Source organism: Dermacentor albipictus, unplaced genomic scaffold, assembly GCF_038994185.2.
Source record: "Dermacentor albipictus isolate Rhodes 1998 colony unplaced genomic scaffold, USDA_Dalb.pri_finalv2 scaffold_11, whole genome shotgun sequence".
NCBI lineage: Eukaryota > Metazoa > Arthropoda > Arachnida > Ixodida > Ixodidae > Dermacentor > Dermacentor albipictus.
In genome coordinates, this window is record NW_027225565.1 from 1,031,576 (window position 1) to 1,054,188 (window position 22,613).

Sequence of the window (22,613 nt, forward strand, 5' to 3'; positions counted from 1 at the left end):
AGACAAAGGCCGCATGTCCGCACTGTACGTAGCAGCCGCCAATGTAGAACGCCTCTAATGTTTGTGCCAGTCCTGCACCCAAGTTTCGGGAATTCTGAATGCTCGTGATGTGGCCCGATTTCTGTCCATCTCCGCACACATGATCACTTTCCTTTTAATTGCGGCATCGTGATGAACTCGGCATTGCTTTGCAGTCGGCATTTCCATGCTGATAGAGCAAATGCAGAAGACGGGAAGACCGGGAAGACGAACGGTGCACAAAACTAAGTCAAAGGAAGCATTGCCTAAGCACACATACTACAGCACAGGGAGGAAGCTACAGTAGCTAGACTTGAAGTGCTTGCGAGGCGGCAATTTTGAAATGCCGATGCATATGCAATATGCATATTTAGGGTTGTACTTGATTCTAAGGCGTAGGAAATTTTTGGACCCACTTTATGAGAAAGAAAAGTGTGCGTTAGATTCGAGTAAGTACGGTACTTCCGTTTCGTCTGCTTGTTCCCACATCATGCAGTTGCACGTGCAGACACTGAAACTATGTCATTTTCTACAGTGTTCCAGCGCGGGATCATGCTCTGTGATCTACTTGTGCCTGCCTCAGTATTCGTGTAGCACTGACTTATACCACTAGTCATGGGTTCATGGCACTGAAATATTGCTATCTCGGCTATTAATTACCAGTTTAAAAAAATTTTTGCGGCAGAACATTCCCTAGAGGACACGTAACAACTTCCCGCATATAACCGAAGTTTGCTGTGTGGCCTGGTGAGGGGCCTTTTAAGTGGTCAGCCAATACATTAGGTGCAATGACAACAAGGCAGGGGATTCATTGCGACTATATTTAAACTGGAATTACTTATTAGGCAGGTACCTAGCAACGAGGTTTTACTGTACAGTAAAAGCGCATTAATTCGAATTCCGTGGGGATGATATAAAAATTCGAATACAAAATTTGAACTAATGAAAGTCAGCGAAAAAAATCGCTCGGTTAAGGCGCGTACATAGCGTGACGTGCCGTGAGCACGCGCGCACACGCTACGTCACGTTGGCATGAACAACGTCTATACTTCGATGCACTGGCGCAGCCAACCTAACCGGACGCGGCCAGCGCGGTCCGACGCGCCCGACGTCGAGATGGCTCTTGCTCCATCCGCGCGTTCGTCGCGCTGACTGGGGCGGAGAAAAAAAAAAATTCGCAGTCTCGCGCGGAAAGCGACGCATCGATTGCGAAGAAAATTAGTAGATAGCTATACGAAGTAAGGATAATAGTTTTATCGGCTGTATAAACTTGTTAGCATTCGCTTACTAAATAAATTAACAAGCACGGTGTCACGCGCGCACAGGTAAGCATGAACGCATCTCGCTCGATGACCGCGGAAACTCGCTGAAAAACGCTGGAGTGAGGACACGCAGCAGTAGCAGCGAGCGAATTGACGTTCGTACAGCTCTCGCTTCAACGCGAACGAAACGTAGAAAGCACATCGCATATGAAGCTACCGGCACTACGCGCACTCTGCGAACATCGCATATCGCTTTGAAGATGAGGCCCACGCGGGCGCGCACTTTGGCCACGTCGCAGATCGCTTTCAAGATGCGGCGCCCGCATGGCCGCGCCGTAAGCAGCAGCCGCCGAAGATCGTCCCCCGTCCCTCCCTCGCCTCACCCCCCTGCCTCGCGCGCGACAAGAGATGGCGCGCTCCACCCCACCTTCCCCTCTCGCGCACGCGAGATTGAGCCGCGTTCGCCGGCTCAACAAAGAACACGGTGCGCGGCGACGCCAGCGTGCTCCCGCGCACTAGCCCTCGCCCCATCCACGATGATGCGGAGTTCGAATTATCGGTGGCGGTGCGGACTTCAGTGTGAATTAGCGGAATGTGTTACATATTGCTTTCAATACATTGTTGGACGGACCGCGGCGACTACTTCGAATTATCCGAAATTTCGAATTAACGAGTACTGAATTAACGAGCTTTTACTGTACTAATTTATTTTGTCTTCTTGTTTAGTTGTGAAGGCTAAGAAGTTGTGCTACCTTGTTTTCTAAATTGTCGTGCCCCCTTATGTAATGCCTACTGGAGTGATGATGTACTTGAATAAACAAATCTAACAAGGGTCTTCATAGACGAAAAACATCCATTGTGTGTATTTTGAATACTGCAATGACAAAAACTGTGGATGCAGCATCGATGTGCCGGCCCTGTTTCATCATCTCTGTATTAAGGTAGGAAAAAAAGCTGTTTTTATTTTCCCAAACAGGAGAGGGTCCCTTTGTCCATGTACAGTACACGAAGGTGCTGCTTCCAGCATCTAACAGTGATATTTCTTTTTCAGGTCCTTATTGTGACGGAGGTGAGATATAGGGGAAAGGTATACTGTATTTGCAGAATATCTACCATGAAAGACAGGACAAGAGGGCTAAAGTGCCATGGCAAACATCACACACAATAGTCATCGCTCTGTTGAGCACTGCATTCATCTATGTACGGAACGCTCTGTAGCCTACCAGTCGGTATTAAGAACTGAACTGAAATGTGACAATGTTCCTGGGCAGATTTTTGCATCTCAAGAAGTGTTAAAATGTCACATACCTGAGGTTTCAGCATCCTCGTTTCTCAGCTGGTGGATTATAGCATTAAGCTCTCTCTCGCGCTCCGTGGCAGCCCTCTCCTGAAGCTTGTACTTTAACTCCCACTCCAGCGATTCTTCTTTGGATTGTTCCAGGCTGCAAGAAAACCACACCCATTGACAGATTACTACTACGCAGCAGTAGTGTGACTGAAGAGCAGTCTCAACTCAATGGTAGTGTACAGTTAAAAAAAAAAAGGCACTCGTATACTTCTAATGCATTTCTCACAATGTTACATGTTACTGAAAACAAGGTCAACCCCTCATGGAAGCAGCAGGACCTGCAATCTACGAAATAAAATAATAGAAGAAAAAAAGTAAGGGAAAAGAAGGCTGATTTTTATTTATGACATACACTTCCCTTTTGCAGGATGGAGTAGACAGCCATGTAAGAAGGCCTGCTTTGAAAAGAAAACCAATTTTTTATGAAGACAATACAGTAGGGATGATGCCTTATTTTTTATTTTTCAGCAATACACTCTTAGAAATAGCAGTGAGGTGATCAGAGGTGGGTCACTAACCCATGAAATTTACCTAACGAAGTAAACTAATAAATTACTTTACGGTACATCCTCCAACAGCTAAGTTATGCCAGTCAGTGCTCAAGCACATCCAGTTAGTGGGAATCTTGAGTAGGGTGTCTAACCAAACAAAGTACTGGTTCGGTTAGGGTTCAGTGTGCTCCGATTTTGTTCCAGTTCAGTATCGGATTGGTGAAATAAAATTTTATGACGGTTCACGAACCGATTCGGCACAGTAAATTTTACCCTGTCCTATGATGACCGCATGCTACACAGTGCTATTGACGTATCTGTATGGTGAATGTGCATGTTTTGTGAGAAGGTGGAAGGAGTGGGCTTCCTGGCCCACGGCTGCTGTAGAAATTTATAGAGGCATTCGAACAGTGAAATTTTCTAATCTAATTGAATGTTCAAGAAAATCTAACATCCAATATAGAATCAAACATAGAATAGAATATCAAACACTCACAATTCCTAGAAAAAAGTGAAATAAAAAGATTGGTGAAGTCTGTTCAGAAACAAAAAGGTTGTTTACATTATTTGATACATGTACACAAGATGTGGTACTATAAGATACCTGATGTACAAAGAAAATAAATGTAATGCAAAAGAGTAAGGGCATGTCCCAGATGCCTCAAGTAGACTGTAGTGCTTGTTGAAAGAGGTAAAGGAAATACTACAGCTTGGTGCATCGTTTTGAAGGAATACAAACATGTTGCAAAGGGTCATATAATAAATTGCTTTGTCTAAATCAAGACAGAATTTATAGCCTGCCTAATATGTGACATGCTTACTCGGCAGCTGGTAACTATTGTACACAGGTGACCTCCTCTGTGTGCTTGCTCAGGAACTCAATCACCACGATTAACACCACGCAAACTGAGGGGACAACAAAAGCAGCGCGTGTGGAAAGCATGGAAGCGTGTGTGAAGATGGGGCTGATCAGCCACCAGAGGGCACGCTTATTGCATCGAATACGCCAGTTCTGTGTTCACGGATGCAGGTTTGTGCAGTTTGGACTACCGTATTTACTCGCATAATAGGCGCACTTTTTTTTCAGAAAATCCGGCTCGAAGTTCGGGGTGCGCCTATTACGCGGGGTAAAATTTACGAAATTTTTTCAACTCGCATTCCCGTGCTTTAAATTTTAACATATGTCAGGAATATGGCTACTCTCACATAATTCACCAATAAATCCAGCATAAAAGGGAAAATAAAAGCTACCTACTTACCTTTTAATGAACAGGCGAGAGACGTTGACTGAACACACACGTAAAATTTATTAAGACTATCCAGAGTCCGAGTCGGAGAGAAGATCCTCATCACCGCCGGGTGGAGACTCGTCTTCCTTGTCTGAGCTCCACAGCATGTCGTCTTTGCTTGCATCCAGTGCATTGGAGATCCCAGTCTTCTTGAAACTTTTCCTGACGACGTCATCTGAGATCTCTCGCCAAGCTTCCACGATCCATTCGCACAGCATTTCCATAGGCGGCCTCTTAATTTTGCCACCGGGGGTTAGTTGACGCTGTCCTCCAGCCATCCAATTGGTGTAAAGCCTTCGAACGTTGTCCTTAAAAGGCTTATTTAGGGAAACGTCCAAAGGTTGCAGCACGGAAGTGAGGCCTCCCGGAATCACGGCAATATCCGTACGCACCTCTGACAACTTCTCTCGTACACGTTCTACGAGGTGCCCGCGAAAACTGTCTAAAACGAGCATGGCCGGATACAACAGGCCGCCCGGCCGCCGGCCCCAGACGGTCTTGACCCAGTCTACTATCAATTCCGCGGACATCCAACCTTTCTCTTGGACCCTCACGTGTACGTCTTGAGGGAAATTTCCCTTTGGGAGCGTCTTTCTCTTAAAAATAACATAAGGCGGTAGTTTGCGCCCATCCGCAGTCACTGCCAACATGACAGCCAACATGACGTGCCAACGCCTTTGTTTTTCAGCGCCAGATGTTCGAATAAGCACACTCGATGCACCTTTTTCCTCTACTGTTGCATTTCTCGGCATGTCGAAACAGAGAAGAGTCTGATATGCATTACCTATTTGTGACAAAATGAAGTTTTTCTGCTGCCGGAGCCGTATGACGAAACGGTGGAACTCGAGTACCTTGTCCTCGTATGCTGAGGGCAAGCGCTGGCACAACGTTGTGCGCCTCCTCATGGTAAGTACGTGGCATCGCATGAAGCGCGTTGTCCATCCGGAGCTTGCTTTGAAGTCTTTCGCTTCGATGCCCTGCGCTCGGGCAATTCTGCGCGCCTCCGTCTGCACTATGTCGAGAGACACTGCACAACCGTCCTGTTGAAGGCCCCGTATGTGTTGAACTAGTTGATCTTCTACTTGCGGATACTTTCCCGACTTTGCACCGCGAAAGGCCCGTCGCGACTTCTTTGTTGCCTGAAGTTTTTCTTGCTGACCTCGCCAGTAGCGAATGCTTGTTTCTCCAACACTGAAATGCCTGCTTGCAGCACAGTTCCCATGCTCGAGTGCATACTGCACAGCTTTCACTTTGAATGTAGCCGTGTAGCTGCCGTACTTGCCCATTGCGGAACACGCGACCACACGAACTGCCCGCCGTTTGCAAAATGGCGAGATGTGGCGATTTGTCTTTTCTTTGCCTGTGTCAGCATGTGTAGACTGCATGTGTAGAGCATTGATGGCGATGGCACTGTCGCTTGTGTCGAGTCGCCCGGCCTCCGAGAGTCGCCCAGCTTTCCGAGCTGCCTAAGCGAAGGTAGCGAAAAGCTTATATCCGCGCGGCGGTTTGGAGAGGAGGGGGTGTTATCGATAGTAGATAGTTTTCGCGATGTTCTATGTGCTGTGGGCCCTCAGCAGCTGCGACGGCAGCAACACTAATGAGACTAGTAGTCCAGCAAATGCGTTGATAAGCTTGGGTTGTGAAATGTGCTTGCGTTTCTTTTTTTCACCCGAGATGGAGGGGCAGGAGGGCGTGAATGCAATCAAATTTTCCGCGACCAAAGTGGGGTGCGCCTATTATGCGAGTGCGCCTATTATACGAGTAAATACGGTATACTACCCACATGCAAGTACACAGATTAAACTGGCACGCGCGATCACGGTAGTTGCTGGTTGGTCTACCGCAGACCTGAATGCTGCTTTAACAGCCATCAATCTAACCTCTATGCATGATTTTGCAGCCAATCACTGATGGGCCACCTGTGAGAACATATTACAGTCAAACCTGGCTATATCGAACTCGGAAAAAAATGGCTATCAGTTCGATATAGAGCATAATTCGATACACGCCTGCTAAATAATTGGATGTCATATAAGCACATACCATTTATAAAATCATTTTATTGGTGAGACTAGCTTAGTTTCGCACGAAGTAGTCTTGCATCTTCTGCTTGGGCAATTTCACTGCTTGTGACGCACGCACTTTTCCACATGGTCAGCATTGGAGCAGCTGAGGCCGCAACCTTCCGCATTCGCGCAGAAGCACCGACTAGCGCGAGCGCACCAATCACTTCGGAGGATGTAGGCCAAGGACCGGCTTTGCTTTCCTCATTGTGCCCACTTTCACTTGTGCTCGGTACGATGTCGGCAATGTAGTCTTCGTTTTCGGGCTCTCCTGTGGTCGCGACACCATCATTTGCACTCACAAACTCGTCCACCGTTGATTCGTCAACAGCTTCCGGAAATTCTGACAGCTCGCTCCGAACTTCGGAAACATCGGCAACGGCCTCTTCGCATTCATCAGGATTTAGTCATTACCGAGCATGCGAAAGTCGGCACGGCTGAAGCAATTTCGTATGAACCACTCGCACACGGCCCTGGGTACAAGGTCGGGCGCCCCGGGCACCGGGTTGAGAGTTTGGCCGCTTTAGCCGTAATCTCCCCCTTCAAGATCGTGCCGAGAGTGCTCCTCGGAATCTTGTACGCTGCGGGGACATCTGACTTCTCATCGCTTTCGATCCTATTTACGATTTTGAGCTTCACAACAAAAGGCGAATTTTGCCGCTACATCACGGCAACACTTCGGGAGACGGCCTACAAGGCGCACACAGAATGAACCAGAAAAGCAGCGAGACAACTCGCACTTCTGCCATCCAACACGACGAGGGCACAGGAGCCTCTGATTGGCTGCCTGAGCAAGCGCCAAGCGCTGCGGGCGGGCCAGGATCATTTTTTGCAGGGGGGTGTCGACGGCTTGTCTGAGGCAGGGCGGTCAAGGCACGTTCACACCGGAGCAGACGAGCGGACAAGCGGATCCAGCCAAGCAGCTGTGGATTTTCCGCTCTGCGGAAAATACGCGGCTGCTTGGCCGGATCGCGCCCGGACAAGTTGGCCGCAGCCAATCAGAACTCGACACGGCGGAAGCGCTGGTGAACGAATGTAAACGAATATCTTTCTCTGGGCTTTTCACTTCTGTTCTTGAAAAGCGTCAAAACGGCAAGTTGGGCCAGTTGGTTGGGATTCAAGGTTTGTTACAGTGCAACACAAGACAAGGACCAAAGAAGGTATAAAACGACGACACGGTGCCGTGTCGTCGCTTTATACCTTCTTTTGTCCTTGTCTTGTGTTGCACTGTAACAAATCTTGAAAAGCAAGTTGACAAGTGGCGAGTAAAATGCCAACGATCTCGCCTTCTTATGTCTGAGCTCATCATTTTGCAGAAGTAGATAGCGGACGGGAGCGCGCCAACCAACGAGGAAAAAAAATATCGAAAGTGCGCGTACAAACCCAAAGTGCCGCGAGATGGCGGCACGTCCCTCAAATTGCTAAAGATATTGCGAGATGCCCCGCCTTCCTGGCGGCGCGGACGGCCAGACAACACAGCTGGTTTGAACAGGCGCGGGCGCTCGCCGCCTCGCCGCCTTGAAAATCTGCTTGTCCGCTTAGACGCTCTGCTTGCGGTGTGAATGTGCCTTCACGGTAGGGAGAGCGGTTGGATGGAGCCGCGCCGCCGGGTTTTCTCGCCACCACGAGGGAAAGCCAACTTCCGGGGGCACTTCCTGCCGCTTGATGTTCGATATATCGGGAGTCGCTGCTTTTTTTGTTCGATGTAAGCGTAATTTTTGCTATATATACTCATTGTAACTATACCGTGTCCAGAAATTGTTCGATATATAGAATCATTCGATGTAAATGGGTTCGATATAGTCGGGTTCAACTGTAGCAACCAGCTTTCCACGACTGTTTGAGGCCCATTATCACATCGGCCGGTGGCGAATTTTTGTCACGGCAATATCATCGGCCATACTGTCCAGCCCATTAGGCCTGATTGGGTCTGTGATGTCATGTGTTGGGAGGCACATGTCAACCGAACATGTTGCGGGTCTCTCGATTTGAGAGCTCGACCTTTACCGTCGGCACCAAGTGACGTGATGTGCATTCCCCGCAGATAAGCCTTAACTACCTGACGATTATCCACAAAAGCCACCAGCCATAAAGATGGAAAGCCCTTCCTGTTTTTTGGAAGAAAATCAAGAGCAATACTTTCTAAGCAATAGAAGATCTCCATTATGCGCACTATGGCCTACTATTAAAGTGAAAACCTCACTTAATTCTATTTGACAGTAGTGGTAAACTTCATTTAGAAAAAAAAATTGGTGCGACATACATTTGATCCATAAAAATATTTTCCACACTTTCTTATATGAACCGAGTTATCAGTGCTGCCATACTAATTTGGTGTTCCCTTTATAATAGCAGAGCATACTATACACCTCAATCCACAGGTACCTAAGTTATTGATAGCTTGCAAGCTTCTTGTTAAGTAATGTGATTAGCTGCCAGAGCAGGTGCACTTTGGTCTTTGCACAATATTTAGAAGCATAAAGGTTTCTGAGAAATTTTCTAATGTTCAATTCAATATTCAATTCGAAATTTACTATTTGGTATTTGCACACCCCTAGTTTTCGCTTATAGTATTCAAATGGAACTAAGAATTGGCGTTGAGGATGCAGCCTAGATCTGGGCTGGATCCTATTTTTTTTCTTTGCAATCTTTTTGTATGCTTTGCTTTGTCGGAGGGTGTCCACATTTACATTATACAGTATTATATAAATTACAACTGCAAACTTCTAGTTTGTAACAATAAAAGAAGCCAACAATTGACATCTCACTCACTCAGTTTTTTTTTTGTTTTTAATGAAAGCAGGTGAGGACATTAATGTTTCTGAACGATGAACAAGTACAGTATGTGCTAAATACCACAATAGTCTTGCTGCACGCGCAACAGTATCTTGCACTGACTAAAAACGGACCAAAAAGTCAAAATCATGCATATTGTGCCCCAGGAAAGGTATGAAAAATCAGTCTTTTAATCTGCTTTGCGACTACAAATGTGCGTTGAACCATGGCACACAACAAAAAGCATACGTTCCTTTCCATTAAGTACCAGTATTGCCATCATTGCAGCACATTGTGATGGTGACGGAACTAATATTAGCGACTGCAGTGTTATAGTTACAAGAAACCATACTGATAAACTAGGTTTTCCTATTTTCCCTACTCGAGAACACCGTCACTCTTGCTATCTGTGTGTCCAGGCATGTGCATTTTACAGTTTATCTAGTAATAGTAGCAAGCCGACCTATAACAGTTGCATCGGGAGCTTCAACAGAAACGGTGATTCAGCAGAGCCCATGAAACAAAGTTTCAACTGTGAGACAGAACTGGCATGGCCGGGTTCAGAAGTGCGAGCGTCTCTCCATATGCGCAGTGGGAGGCGATCCTCCATCGCTCCGAGCCTCAGGTCTGGCTGGCCCTGATATGATGAGCACGAGCGGTAGCGACAGCCATTGGGGCCCTGGACTGAGGGCCCCAACCCCATAAATCCTTTCACTTTATAATAAAGTTTCTTCTCTCTCTCTCTCTCCCCCTAGGTCTATACCCATTGTCGCACACAACACAACTCATGAGCTGTAGCAATACGCTTGTGGGTTAGGCCAAATGAAGGAGTTCATATTTTGAAATCTATGCTACTGAACACCTTATATATTGAACGATTTCATGCCGAATTGATAGCAGCTATTTTCTCTTCGGTTCAGGTTCAGTTTTGACGAAAATTCTGGTTTGGGTTTGGTTTGACACGCTGACCTTAAAACTAGCACCAGTTGGACCTGATCTCAGTGCACAAGAAATTGCATTGGTGCTCCACTCGTACTTTATGACAGACTTCCTTGTACAAAGAAGCAGGACAAGACCACGCAAAAGACAAAAGCATTTTGAGACAGTTTTCAGGTTTCAGATAACAGGCGTGAGTCAGAAGACTAGAGAAGAAACGTACCGAAGCTGCATGCTCCTCCTTTCCTGATGAAGTTCTTGCATTTCTTGCACACTCCAGATGTCTACCTGGACAGCAACAGGTACTCTGACCTAGAAAAAAGGGTAAGGCATAGCCTAACTTAATGATTCTACAAAATCATACAGGCATGTTCAAGAGGCACCAACAGGACCAAGAAAATTAGCCAAGTCCTCTACGCATGGGCACATTCTGAAGAAAAATGCAGTAAAATTGCTTAAAACAAAAACGTTAAAAAAAGAACGGAAGGGCACAAGCAGAATAATTTACGTCATTTCACCAGACAAGTGGAAGAGATGAAACTACACCATGAAAAAGGCTATTAAAAAAAAGTCATGAAATGATAATCAGCTTGAAGAGGCAAGAAAAATTTCAAAAGCATTAACAATGGCTAAATGATAGCATGGAGAACAAGAAAAGAAAAAAGACAGGCACACAAAATAGGACACCAGCTGGCTCGAGTGAAGTCTGCGAGTACCAAAATTCAAATAAGGCTACAATCTATACACAAAGTAGACACACGCTACTTCTCAATGCAAAATACAAACTATCCACCACTTTACATTGAGGGCTGTTTCTCAGGCCCCTGATTCATGGGATGGGCATGAACAACCAGTATCATGCATACCCCCCAGAATACCGAATGCAAACCATGTTAGCTACACGAAGTAGCCACATGCTGAATGCTGGTGATGACTGCAGCTGAAATACAATTCAAAAGTAAGGGTCCTCGAATAGTGAAATTTCCTAATCAAATTGACTAATAATTTTTAAGACATACAATGAATATTGAATCAGACACTGAACATCTTATTTCGAAATAAAAGCTATGAAGGTTACATTGAAACTGTTTAACAAGGAAGAGGTAACTACATTATCCGATACATGTAATGCCCTTTATAACTGGACGTCCGCAATGTAGAGTGTGTAAATGAGGAAGCAAGTGAAAGGTGATCTTATCTGGTGCATCACGACAATGACAGTAGTGAACCAGTGGAACAGCTTATCACCAGATACAGGAGAAGTGTTCCTTAAAGGAGATAAGTTTAATACTGCAGTACTGCACACTGTCTTAAATAAATAATAACATATTGGCACTGGCTAATTAATGAAGTGCCTTGCATCTATCAAATTAAAAATTGAATTCTCTGGTTATACGTGTCAAAACCACAATATGATTATGAAGCATGCAGTAGTGGGGGACTGGATGAACTTTGATCACCTGGAGTTATTTAACATGCACCCAAAGAACAGTACACAGGCGTTTTTGCATTTTGCCCCCATCTATATGCAGGCGCCACAGCTGGGATTTGATTCTGCACCCTAGGGCTTAGCAGCGCAGCACTAAAGCCACTATGCTACCATGGGTGCCTTGCATCTATCGCGACTACAAATTCTCAGGTTGTTTAAAGGCATCACACTTTCATTTAATCACAAGAAATTATTGCACAGAAGTTTATTGCTTCATGCATTCGCTCAAGAAATGGTTCCCCTTCACAACAGGCACTGCTCTCCAACAGAAAAGTAATCGAGAACAGTCGACCACATGCATCGACCTTTCCCTCCTGTAGTCCATTGTCCTCTTACAGGGCTTGTAGCAGCTTCTGCGGAAGTTGTGCAGAAACCATTGACAATGATTGTCAGCATAAGTGAATATAGCCAAGAGCTTCTAGAAAGCCATTTGCTTTATTAAACAGATGATGCGCTTGAAGGCGTACTTGTTGTAGTAAGGACATTTAGGCAACATCTGTTTAATCGTGTAATTCTGTCAAGAACAGGGCAGTTAATCAGCACATATTTAGTGGCAGTAGATCGCTACACAGTGCTGTCCACTTATAATGACACCACATATAACAATATATCAGTACTAATGATGAGTCAAGTGAACAATACAAACTTATGAATCAGAGCTACGAGAAAAAAAGAAATAGATAATGATGTGTTATGACTGCATGCTGGACACGACGACGAAAATTTTGCCTTCTAGATAGCATTTTCCATGCAGACTGCACTTGAGATTTGCATTGCTAACCACCGTATCATAGAACATTCCTCCACTTAGCCCTCCACCTCGACTTGAGGAAGTGGATGGCAGCACCACCTATCGGCCGAGGTGGTCACTGCTCTTTATTGGCACTCCACGACAATTCTTGAGAAGTGCAGTGTCTTTTCCAATCGAGGGGTCACACTGTGCTAAACTGGATTGCATGAAGGAAGAGCTTCGAGTGAAGAGTAGTTTTTGAATACGGGGTTAAGTTCCCAATAAACGAACGATGCTGAGACGGGGCAAAAGGTTTGCCTACCTGAGTTCATATCAGCCACCATTACTGTGCAGTGCATCCCACCCACGCGCAGATTACGAAAGCCATGGAGAGTGAAAGCATTGCGAGTTGGTGCAACAAGTCACAATATGACGGCAGCTGCTTTGCGTTCGTGTCGTGTGTAGCCCTCGAGCGTGCTCCAGTGGCTCTAGCTAAAGCCCCTCCATCCACACGCCACTGCCGCTTTTTCTAAGTAGCGCCAACCTTTCACATGCACTGCTGTTCCCTGATTTGCCGTTCACATCGGTTCCAATACCACAATTACCACTTCTGAGGTTTCCATTTCCAGTTGTTCCACTTCCAAGATTTGTTTCCTCAACATAACGGCAAGACCATTGCAACATGCCGGCAAACCACAGTAGTTTCCGCTTCTGGCCAACTAGAATACTTCAATATCGTATGCACAGTGCACTTGTGTCCCACTGATAGCAAAATATATTAAGCTCTCTCTCACAAAAAAAAAAAAAAACGCAACTGCACTTGCAGTTTCTAACTAGCAGGCAATCGGAAGCGGCCAGGCGCTGTTTTGAAAGCTACGCCGCCGCATTTCATTCTTTAGGTGGAAGTTTTTCATAGAAACTTACAACTAGATGCCAGAAAGTGCTGGGAACAAAATTGTAGATATTGAAGATCCAATTTTCAGACGAAAGTGGTGTTGAATGCTGACACCAGATTTGGTGTCTAATTTTAACAAGTTCAGACATAAAAGAGCTACTGATAACAATGACCACTTCTCGTGGAACTATTGAGTTCATTATAATTGGGCTTGACTGTACCATGTTTTTGAGCTAACTTAACCACTTTAACAGCTTCACTGTAAAAAAAGATGAATGCGCAAAAATTTCATAAAATTCGTGACATTATCATGTCATCAGCATTGAAGTTTGGATGCAAATTCAAAGAAAGAAGTTTGTTCATTTTCTCCACTCTTACTCTAAAGAAATATGTAGTTTTATATGAGCACCTACAAGTCTGAATTCATTTTGGTGTATTTCTCTGGTATCACTTTAAGGGATGTTAAGCATACAGTGTTGCCTTGTGTGTCTTCTCTGTGTCCGTGTCAGTGCGCTGCTTCACCAGCAAGGTATGTTAAACATGTCGTCCAGTCGTGAACTGCTTTTTTTCTTGCACAGCTATTTCATGAACAAATAAAGAGCCACAATGAAACATTCAGCAAGATCAAAATGCGTTATACGCGATCTAATAAAGAAACAAAGGAAGGCATCAGAAGAATCGGCAGGCCGTGAACGAGGGTGATCAGTAGAAATGAGTGCAAGGAATCCTCACATTATGCTGAGAATGAGTACTTACCATTTTACTTTGTTGAAGCCATGTTTTCCTTCCCAAGGCTGGAGTTGACGGTGCTGGAGAGGTCTGGTCTACAACCTTTTGGTGACCAGATGATGAGAACTCACCGCCTTCCCCATCTTTGTTAAATTTACGCTGACTGGCCTGGAGAGCCGCCAGGATATCACCGCCAGGATAGCCGAACTGCTGACGTCTTGCGCTTCCACTTGCTGAATTGGATGCCGAAGCATCTAAAGGCATCGAATTTTTAGGCCTATCTGCTAGAATGCTTTTGACGGAGAACATCCTGAACTGGCTACTGCCACCTGTGGCAAAAGGAGTAGTAGCCGATTTCGAAACAGGTGTGACCTGTGACGTCAGGGATGCATTCACCTGTGATGCACAGCTGCTGGTCGCTGGAACAGCCTGCACCTCACAGGTAACTCCTACAGCTCGAGGGACTTGGCGCTCTGGTTGTGTAGAGCTATCACAAATGGCCCGCGATGTAGTCTGCACACTACAGTGCAGCGTGTTGCTTCTAGAAGGCTGTTCAACTTGCACCGCACTGTCTCGCATAGATGGTGAAACCTGCACATCGCTCTCTCTGAGATCAAGATGCAAAAGGCACTGTTCTGTCTGTGTTGCACACTCTTGTACCAGTGATGTGGCCTGCACTTCACAATCTACAGCATTAGGAGCTGGTGTTTCTATGTCATCATCTGGTGCTAGCAACTCGCACTGCACAGCCCGGTCTGTTGCTCCATTCCTGGTGAATTGCACATCCACTTGCGAAACGTGGTTCAGCACCTCAGCCGTGGCCTGGACTCCAACTGTTTTGTATCCTTCAGCAAATGACGTGCTTACTTGTAAAGCATAGTCCTCAACATTTGGAATGGCTTGAACACCACAGCAAGGGCCGCTTGGCATCGCCATCACTGCCTGGGTTCCGAAATCTGCTCTGTAGTTGTCAGCCAAAGTGGATTCAGATGGTAAGATCAGTGCTGCACTTTCTGTTTCACCTAGCTTGTCTGATGAAGCGGGCCGTCGAGAAGTCTGCACGAATTCAGAAAAGCATGTTAAAATCGCAAAATAGCACCACAACTTTCTGAACACCTTTTAATGAAAGCATGACAAGCATTAACAAGTACTTCAAGAAAAGAGGCAGTGGTCTAGAGGCAGTTCATGTCATCTGTTTTGACCCAGTCATAATGAAGCAGTCATGGGATAGTTCGGAACCCTTCCTATGTACAACAGACATAAGTATGAGACACCCTTTAGCTTGTATCACGGGAAAGGTCCATTAACATGAGAAATTTCTCTTTACAATATGTTTAGGGGCCCAGATTGTGAGTGCAAGTACCATAGTTTTTCAGTTCAGATGTGTTCATAGAAAACAACTTTATTGAAGAGGCTTAATGGCTTTTTATCTGTCCACAAGAGACCAAAGCTCAAGAACTATTAATTCAAGCAAGGGCCCTAACAGCCCTACTTAAGGTTAACACAAACATTTTGATCATAGCATTGGCCATCTTGTCTAGCTCGCCCACAACATAGCTCATCTAATCTATCCAGTTTTCCTTTCTATGCCACATTACGTCTTGCCTCAGAATGCCGGGGAGAAAACGAATGTTCTTGTTGGTTCTTTTGTCACATGCGGCAGAGACAGCTATGCTCAGCACATGTGTCCAATCAAAAGTAGTGGTCAATTGTCAGGGGTGCACAGTATTCAGCAGCTTTCATGGAAAGAATCAAGTGTCAGTGATTAACCGTTCTCAAAAAAAATAAGGGGGGGGGGGGGGGGAGTTTAATGTGCCAAAACCACTTTCTCATTATGAGGCACACCGTAGTGGGGAATTATGGAAATTCCGACCACCTGGGGGTTCTTTAACGTGCACCTAAATTTAAGCACATGGGTGTTTTCGCATTTCGCCCCCATCGAGATGTGGCTGCGACGGCCATATATTCCCACATATTCACACCACATATTCACGTCTTGGGAGGTGAAGCTGTTGCAAGACAAAATGCTCTGAAGGTTGGTTTATATTTCTTTATCCCCCTGAGCTGTTACAAGCACAAAGAATCAAGAACATGCCCCAAGAAGGAAGTCTGACTAAATCTTTGGAACTTTGACCCCTTTAGACTGTCAGGATGCTTCTCATCCGTGCCTAACATTCAACAAAGACTGAGGCGGCATATGGCAACAATAGTGCACTTCAGCCATTAGTCAACAGTGGCAACATCGCAGATGCAATTATGTATGTACCTGTTTAACTTTTAATGTGTAGAAACTTTTAAATTGTACCTTGCATGTTGTCAGGTGTCCATATGTAAGCAATGCTGCCACAAAACTGCAATAACTATCTCTCATTAAGCATTGCCAATACAGCAATTGCACCTAGAAACCTCAATGAACAGGCAGACGAGTGGGGCATGTACAGAAAAATGGCAAGAACAGAAGCCATGTACTTACCGTGCACAGTAAATGTTCCAGTCTAATTATTTCTTCTAGCTCTTCGTATTCTTTTCTCGCAATGCTGAGCTTATTCTCCAGGAATGCAATCCTGCAAATAGAAGGTTGGTCTAACATAACGTGGCTTTTGAAGCTTCAAACTGCAGCCCGAGACAATCAAACTGTTGGGAGGTGGTGCTCACGGCAAGGAATTAGACAAAATTAGTCAGCACCAGATTAAACAAAATCCAGGCTAACACTGTAGTCACAATTAAACTTTGTTTAGAAATTGCCTTAAAATAGAACCTCGTTGATACATTCCCATTACGTATGATTTCCCGGCGCTAACGTTTGCAATTGAGAACACAAAAAAGGTTACCCAATAGAGCTGCGCTCACTTTTTACCGGTTCTCAGGTTCCCGGAAAACACAATTTTTTGGCACCAACGTTCAATACTTTGCCAAACTGCAATCGTATGGCACTTTTTCCTGCCACTATGTCCCGTGTAAACAAGAAAATGCACAATGCATGCGCGAATGAGAAGAGTATACAGCTGCCCACCATGGCAGCCTCACCGCAATACTTCCCAGCCCTTCTCCTATGAAAACGCCGGCACGCAGTCAATTTCTCATTCTGGTACCAGCAAATCTCTGAGGTCATTGCATGCGGCATTCAGAGCAGTCACCACCAATCCTATTGTGATAAGCATCTTCGCCTATCTGTTTCACAGTGCATGGTGCCTTTGGAAGTGTACTGCACGCTTTTAATACGCGATAACCGAAACGTGCTGCCGTTCCCTGCTGCGAAGGCATGATGTGAGCATCATGTTTTGCTTAGGTAGCATCCGGCATTGCCCACCAGCTCGATTTCATTTAGATTTTTCGTCGCCCTCTCAAAACACCACGCAATAGGAAAGCAAAACGTGTCTTGGGCCACCAGAGCACCACCAGCATGACGCATGTCACCATCTCGTGCCGCAACAATCCGTGCAACACCTCGCATTATGTAGATGTCAACAGTTGAGCCAATTTTTTGGGGTTACTTCGGATTGTATGTTTTCCCGGTTAGCAAGTTTTTTTCTCGCTTCTTTTACTTTAAATGTATGCACGAGGTTGTACTATATACGTAACAGTAGCAACAAGAAAAGGTTGCTCAGAAGCAATTAGAAAGAAAATCAGCTAATCAATCTTATGGAAGCTGTGCTTCTACAAATTTCACTCTACAACAAATTCACAAAACTAACAGAGGACAGAGCCCCTCAACGCAGCGAAGCTGGCACAACGACAGTAAAGATCAGAAGAACTATGACAGTGCTGTGACAATAGATCTGTGACCAAATCTTTGCCGTGTACGAATAGGGTTCCTCTTCAAGAGCGTTCTTCAGGCAAAAAAACGACAATCGTAAATCGTAAATACAATGATGAGCCACAAAAATTGGATATCATTGTCATTGAACCATTGTCATTGTCATTGTCAATGAGAACCATTGTCATCATACCAGGATTGATCAACTGAAAGCTGCTTGCAGGGTAAGTAAGTATTGTATTTAACTACACTTTCTATACTATGCACATACATCCACGATTGTGATGCAGCATTTGTTCTTCAGAAGTCCCCAATGGTGTTCAGACACTCATTCCATTGTGTGAGGAATTAATGAGTGCCATCCACGTAAAATTAGGAAGGCTAGCTTTCGATTCAATGATGGATGGCTGCCTTCACCTCAATATCTGAGTGAAACCTATCTTTTAAACGCTTTCTACAGAGGCCCAAAGATGTGGAAGTCATGAGGCGAAACATCAGGGCTGTAGAGCCAGTGACAAAGCATTTGCCAATTGAATTTTGGGAACAATTCCTGAACACCACAAGCAACTTGGGGAAGGGTATTATTATGCAGTACAATTACCCTAGAAGTCAATAAATCAGGCCTTGTTTTTGATGGATGCTGGAAGATGGGTCAAAGTCAAACAGCAGCATTTGGCATTAAATGTTTCAGCTAGTTCCTTGAAGTAAATCATTATTGATCTATGGCAATAAACAAATGTGAAAAGCACGACTTTCCATTTAACTTTTGAGCCCGGGATTGAGCAGTATTTCTATTGCATACAGCTAAATTTTGCATTTGGTTCAAAATCGTGGTTCCAGAATTCATTTTGAACAACATAACCCCTCTGTCGTAGCATGGAGGAAACATGCCACGCATTCCAACTTTTGTCCCTCTGTCAACATCACCGAAATCCATCACGTGGAAACTTTGTTATATCCCAGATCCTTTACAGTCTTCTGTACAGTCTCATCACTCATGACAAATTGATTTGCTGATGCACTGAATACTAAGGCATCTATTTGCACGAATAGCTTGGATCTTTGCACAAGTGTCCTCTGTTCAGGACAAGAATAATCACTTAACCAGGACGAGAATAATCACTTGTTCATCCACATTCTTCCCTAAGCATTTTTGCCTAATCCACCACTGTTGTTTCCGAAACACACAAGTTGCCATACACTTGCTTTGTTTAACTAAACACTTCAGCTGGATGACACCCCACAACACTCCGGAGCTGTGTGACAGCACCATCGCGTTTAGAGTTGCATATGTGGAACTCCGTTGTTATTCCTTCAAAGACAAAAAATCACTGCCACATCATTTATGCTGTACAACGAACAAGGGCATCTGCCATGATATACAACTAAAACAGCACATTTGCTTCATCGCGTCATATTGGTATTATGGTCGACAAATTAGTCGCAGTTGACTCTGCCATATAAAGGAATTCATTACCGTGATATGCCAAGTAGCTTTACCATTCCCCACTGGGGTGTTTCTTTGCAAGTTTGTACTGTATGTCTCAGTGTTCTTGTTTCTTTCCTTTCTGGGTGTTCCATTTTCATTCACATCCCCATGACAGGTTACCACATCACACCAACTCACTCAACGAGTTACCACACAGCTTCAACCACAGGAATTTGTTTTCCATTAAATTAAGCACTTGCATTAATCATGTAGTGTTACCTCTTCACGAATGTCAAGCATGTGCCTTGAGCAGTGAGATTAAAGCAAACGTTCTTTGACCACTGGGCTGATTCACAGTCAGAATACCGTTGCATATCTGCTTACTTCCTTTCTTGAAGAGTTTTATTGTGATAGAAAATGTATGGACACTCCAGGCACATTTTGGCCGTTGCCATGATGTTTCGTATAAAGTCCAAGGGCGATAACACCATCGCCGAGTGCTGTATGCTGTACGTGCTAGTGAAAGCGCGTGATGGGAGCAAACAATCGTGGCTCAATCTGGCCGTGAATGGGGGGCGGGGGGGCTTGGGCAGCAACTGCATATTTCACGACCAGATGCAAGGGGAACTCATGATCGCAGCTCAACCTTGTGCGCGGAATGGAGGAAGGTGGGGAGGCAGCATGGGAGTGCAACACGCCGGCTTATTGGGGAGTGAAATCTGAGAAGAATTAAGAAGGAAAGTGCATGAGGAGGAGAGTGCTACTGGTTTCCAAGATCAAGGGGAGTTACCGGTGATGCGTGGGTAAAGCTTATGTGCATGAAAGTTCAGTACTACGAGTCTGAATGCTCCGGAATTGCCTGGTGGTTTGAAATTTGAAAAACCATGAAATGTTTGGTGCCCCATCGTTTTCATGAACTAGGTGCAAATGAGAAGCACTCGTAACCAGTACTATTATAGGCTACTTTCTCGTTTTCACACGAGTGCTACTACCTCAGTACAATCAACTTATCTTGCTTTCCATTCTCTAATGAGAAGCTCGTAGCAGTACTCACCTTTCAGCACACGCGGTGTTGCTGCAAGCCTGCAATACAAAAGTAACTAGGGTCATGAAACAGACTTACGCAATTCCCACCGAACTGTTCAGAACATACAAGCAAGTGTTCGTTCACTGTATACAGGCGTGCAAAATAAGATGCCTTCCTGGTTCATCTTTGAAAAGCATTTCTTAATTAGCCAACAGCACCGCTGTTACCATTTGTTCAGTGTGCAAGGCTTTTCCTAAGCAACATTCTGAATGCCAGACAATAGCAGCAGCTCTGCCAGTTGTGGTGAGATCGGATCACACCTCGCAAACAAGAGGGTTCTTACTTTCATGCCTCATCATGATGATCAAGCTTGCTTGAGGAGTCATTACAGACAAACTTTGTAATAACAAGCTAATGAATATAATAAAGAATAATTGCAATTCCCCTCAAAAGCCTCATCAGGAAAAACTTAAGGAAAAAGTTAAAAGTCAGTTTCTTTCCATGCTTTTTGATGGAGATTTATCAATTAAACCTGCATCCTATCTGTCTACTTCAACGTTTAAGCTTACACGACACCGTCATCCGAATTCACTAACACCTTATTTCACACGGACGGATGTATGTATTCAAGTATTCCTGTTTTCCCCAAACTATAACAGATTGGAATAACTCGTTGTTGCCTGTTTCAGTTGAATGATGCATTGTACTACTGTTGTGTCTTACCACCCTGCTTGAACCTGAACTAGGTCTGCAGTAGGAAATAAATAAATAAATAAAAGATTTAAAATCTCTTATATATTGAAAAAGATTGACATAAATGGATGTACAAGTGATGAATGGGCACTTTTCTAGCTTAATCGAAAGCATCTAACTGCAGTATATGATTGTGTACCATTGGGTCAGAGTACTTTGTGGTGCAGAAATCAATCACAAAGGTTAGAAGAAATGTTTCAATTCCCATGCAGGAGGTTTGTTCATATATGAATGTCACTTATTTGAACTGGTAAAAATCTTTGTCCTTACTGTTTACCTCGGTGAAAAGAAAAGAAAGTTCACTGGTTGCCAAAACGAAAAGTACGTACACTCGGAGAGCCCAGCGTGTTGTCTGTTGAGTGAATAACGGCTGACCTTCGAATCCTCTCTTCATTCTGAAGTTGCTTTTGAATGTCCTCATAGGAAATGGCTACGAAACAGAAGCAGCCATTTATGTAAGAAAAGATAAAGTGAACTTTGTTAAATTCAAACAACAAAATGAGCCCTAAGTGCACAAAAACATCACTTTCTGTGGTAATGCGCACACTTTTTGCATAAATTGAAATCCCAGCAAGTCAAAAACTCATTCCAATTGATAAACAATTTGAATTGTGCAGTACATCCAAGTAACGTCGCACGCATTTGAACAGGAAAAAAAGCATCTATGAATTCAAACTTCCAAAATGCAATAGTTACTTTCAAACAAAATTTCTCGCTCCCAAGGACTTCTTTTCGGACATATCCAAGTAAAACAGAAAGGTCCAATGTATAGCTAGCCACCGTAACATAGCATACCACAGAAATCGAGCGTTTCTGCCTAATGTAATACATGATACTTTACCATGATACATGACATAGGCGAGTACTTGGGGAAAAACACGGTACAAATATAAGAAGTGTCTGTACAACAATGTGAACTTATTGCACCAGCTATTTATTTTCAAAAGTGGTTGAAAAGGTCAAAATATAGGTGCTTAATCACAGTTACACTCACTCCCGTGAAAGCAGAACGAAGGGCGGCTTACACAATTTGCAAGGTTGGCTATTGACATCGCTCTCACTTTTCAGCATTGCTGGAGGAGGGACTCTTTCCTTTTTAGAGGCTACCAAGATAGAAAAATTCTGCTTGCTAAATATCCACACGCTTTTGGAAGTAACCGTTGCAAATGTAAAAACTAGCGAGGGTGAGCTTTGGGCTGCGCCATAAAAAATAGGTCCTTAAAGATCGGTTGTCAGTTCCTTTAATAAAGCAGTGAGGAATTAGGCTTTTATAAATGTCCACAATGACAACCAATAAACAGCGCTAAATGCTATGGTGCCACCTATTAGGTATGAATCAAAATACTTTTACTGCTCACAGGCATCCTGAGCAGCGTCGAAACACAGTTGTTGACAGAATGTAGCCAATACTTCATCTCTAGCACAAGATAACACTAAGTGATTAACTGACCTTACCATTTATTTCTTGATCTCATGGCTAAAAGCAGGCAGCAAGAGAAAATTCACATCAATACAAGCAGTCTAGATGCTGAAATGCTATGTAATCATGTGCGATGACTGGTGGTAGCTGCTACTACCACGATTACTACACAGTCTACAGCTGCACACTAGTGTGCTTATAT

At 44.4% G+C, this 22,613-nt stretch overlaps 1 protein-coding gene across 2 annotated transcripts in view; it reads right to left on the reverse strand.

Annotated features, from left to right (window-relative positions):
• Nucleotides 1-22,613, reverse strand: part of LOC139051243 (uncharacterized) — a 138,090-nt gene that overhangs the window by 11,809 nt on the left and 103,668 nt on the right. For both annotated transcript variants that reach the window (XM_070528232.1, XM_070528233.1), the window contains 6 exons: nucleotides 21,321-21,421; nucleotides 20,266-20,294; nucleotides 16,499-16,589; nucleotides 14,053-15,081; nucleotides 10,406-10,494; nucleotides 2,589-2,722 (listed from right to left, as the gene is read on the reverse strand). In XM_070528232.1, the coding sequence (XP_070384333.1) occupies nucleotides 2,589-2,722; nucleotides 10,406-10,494; nucleotides 14,053-15,081; nucleotides 16,499-16,589; nucleotides 20,266-20,294; nucleotides 21,321-21,421 (1,473 nt within the window). The remainder of the gene's footprint in view (nucleotides 1-2,588; nucleotides 2,723-10,405; nucleotides 10,495-14,052; nucleotides 15,082-16,498; nucleotides 16,590-20,265; nucleotides 20,295-21,320; nucleotides 21,422-22,613) is intronic.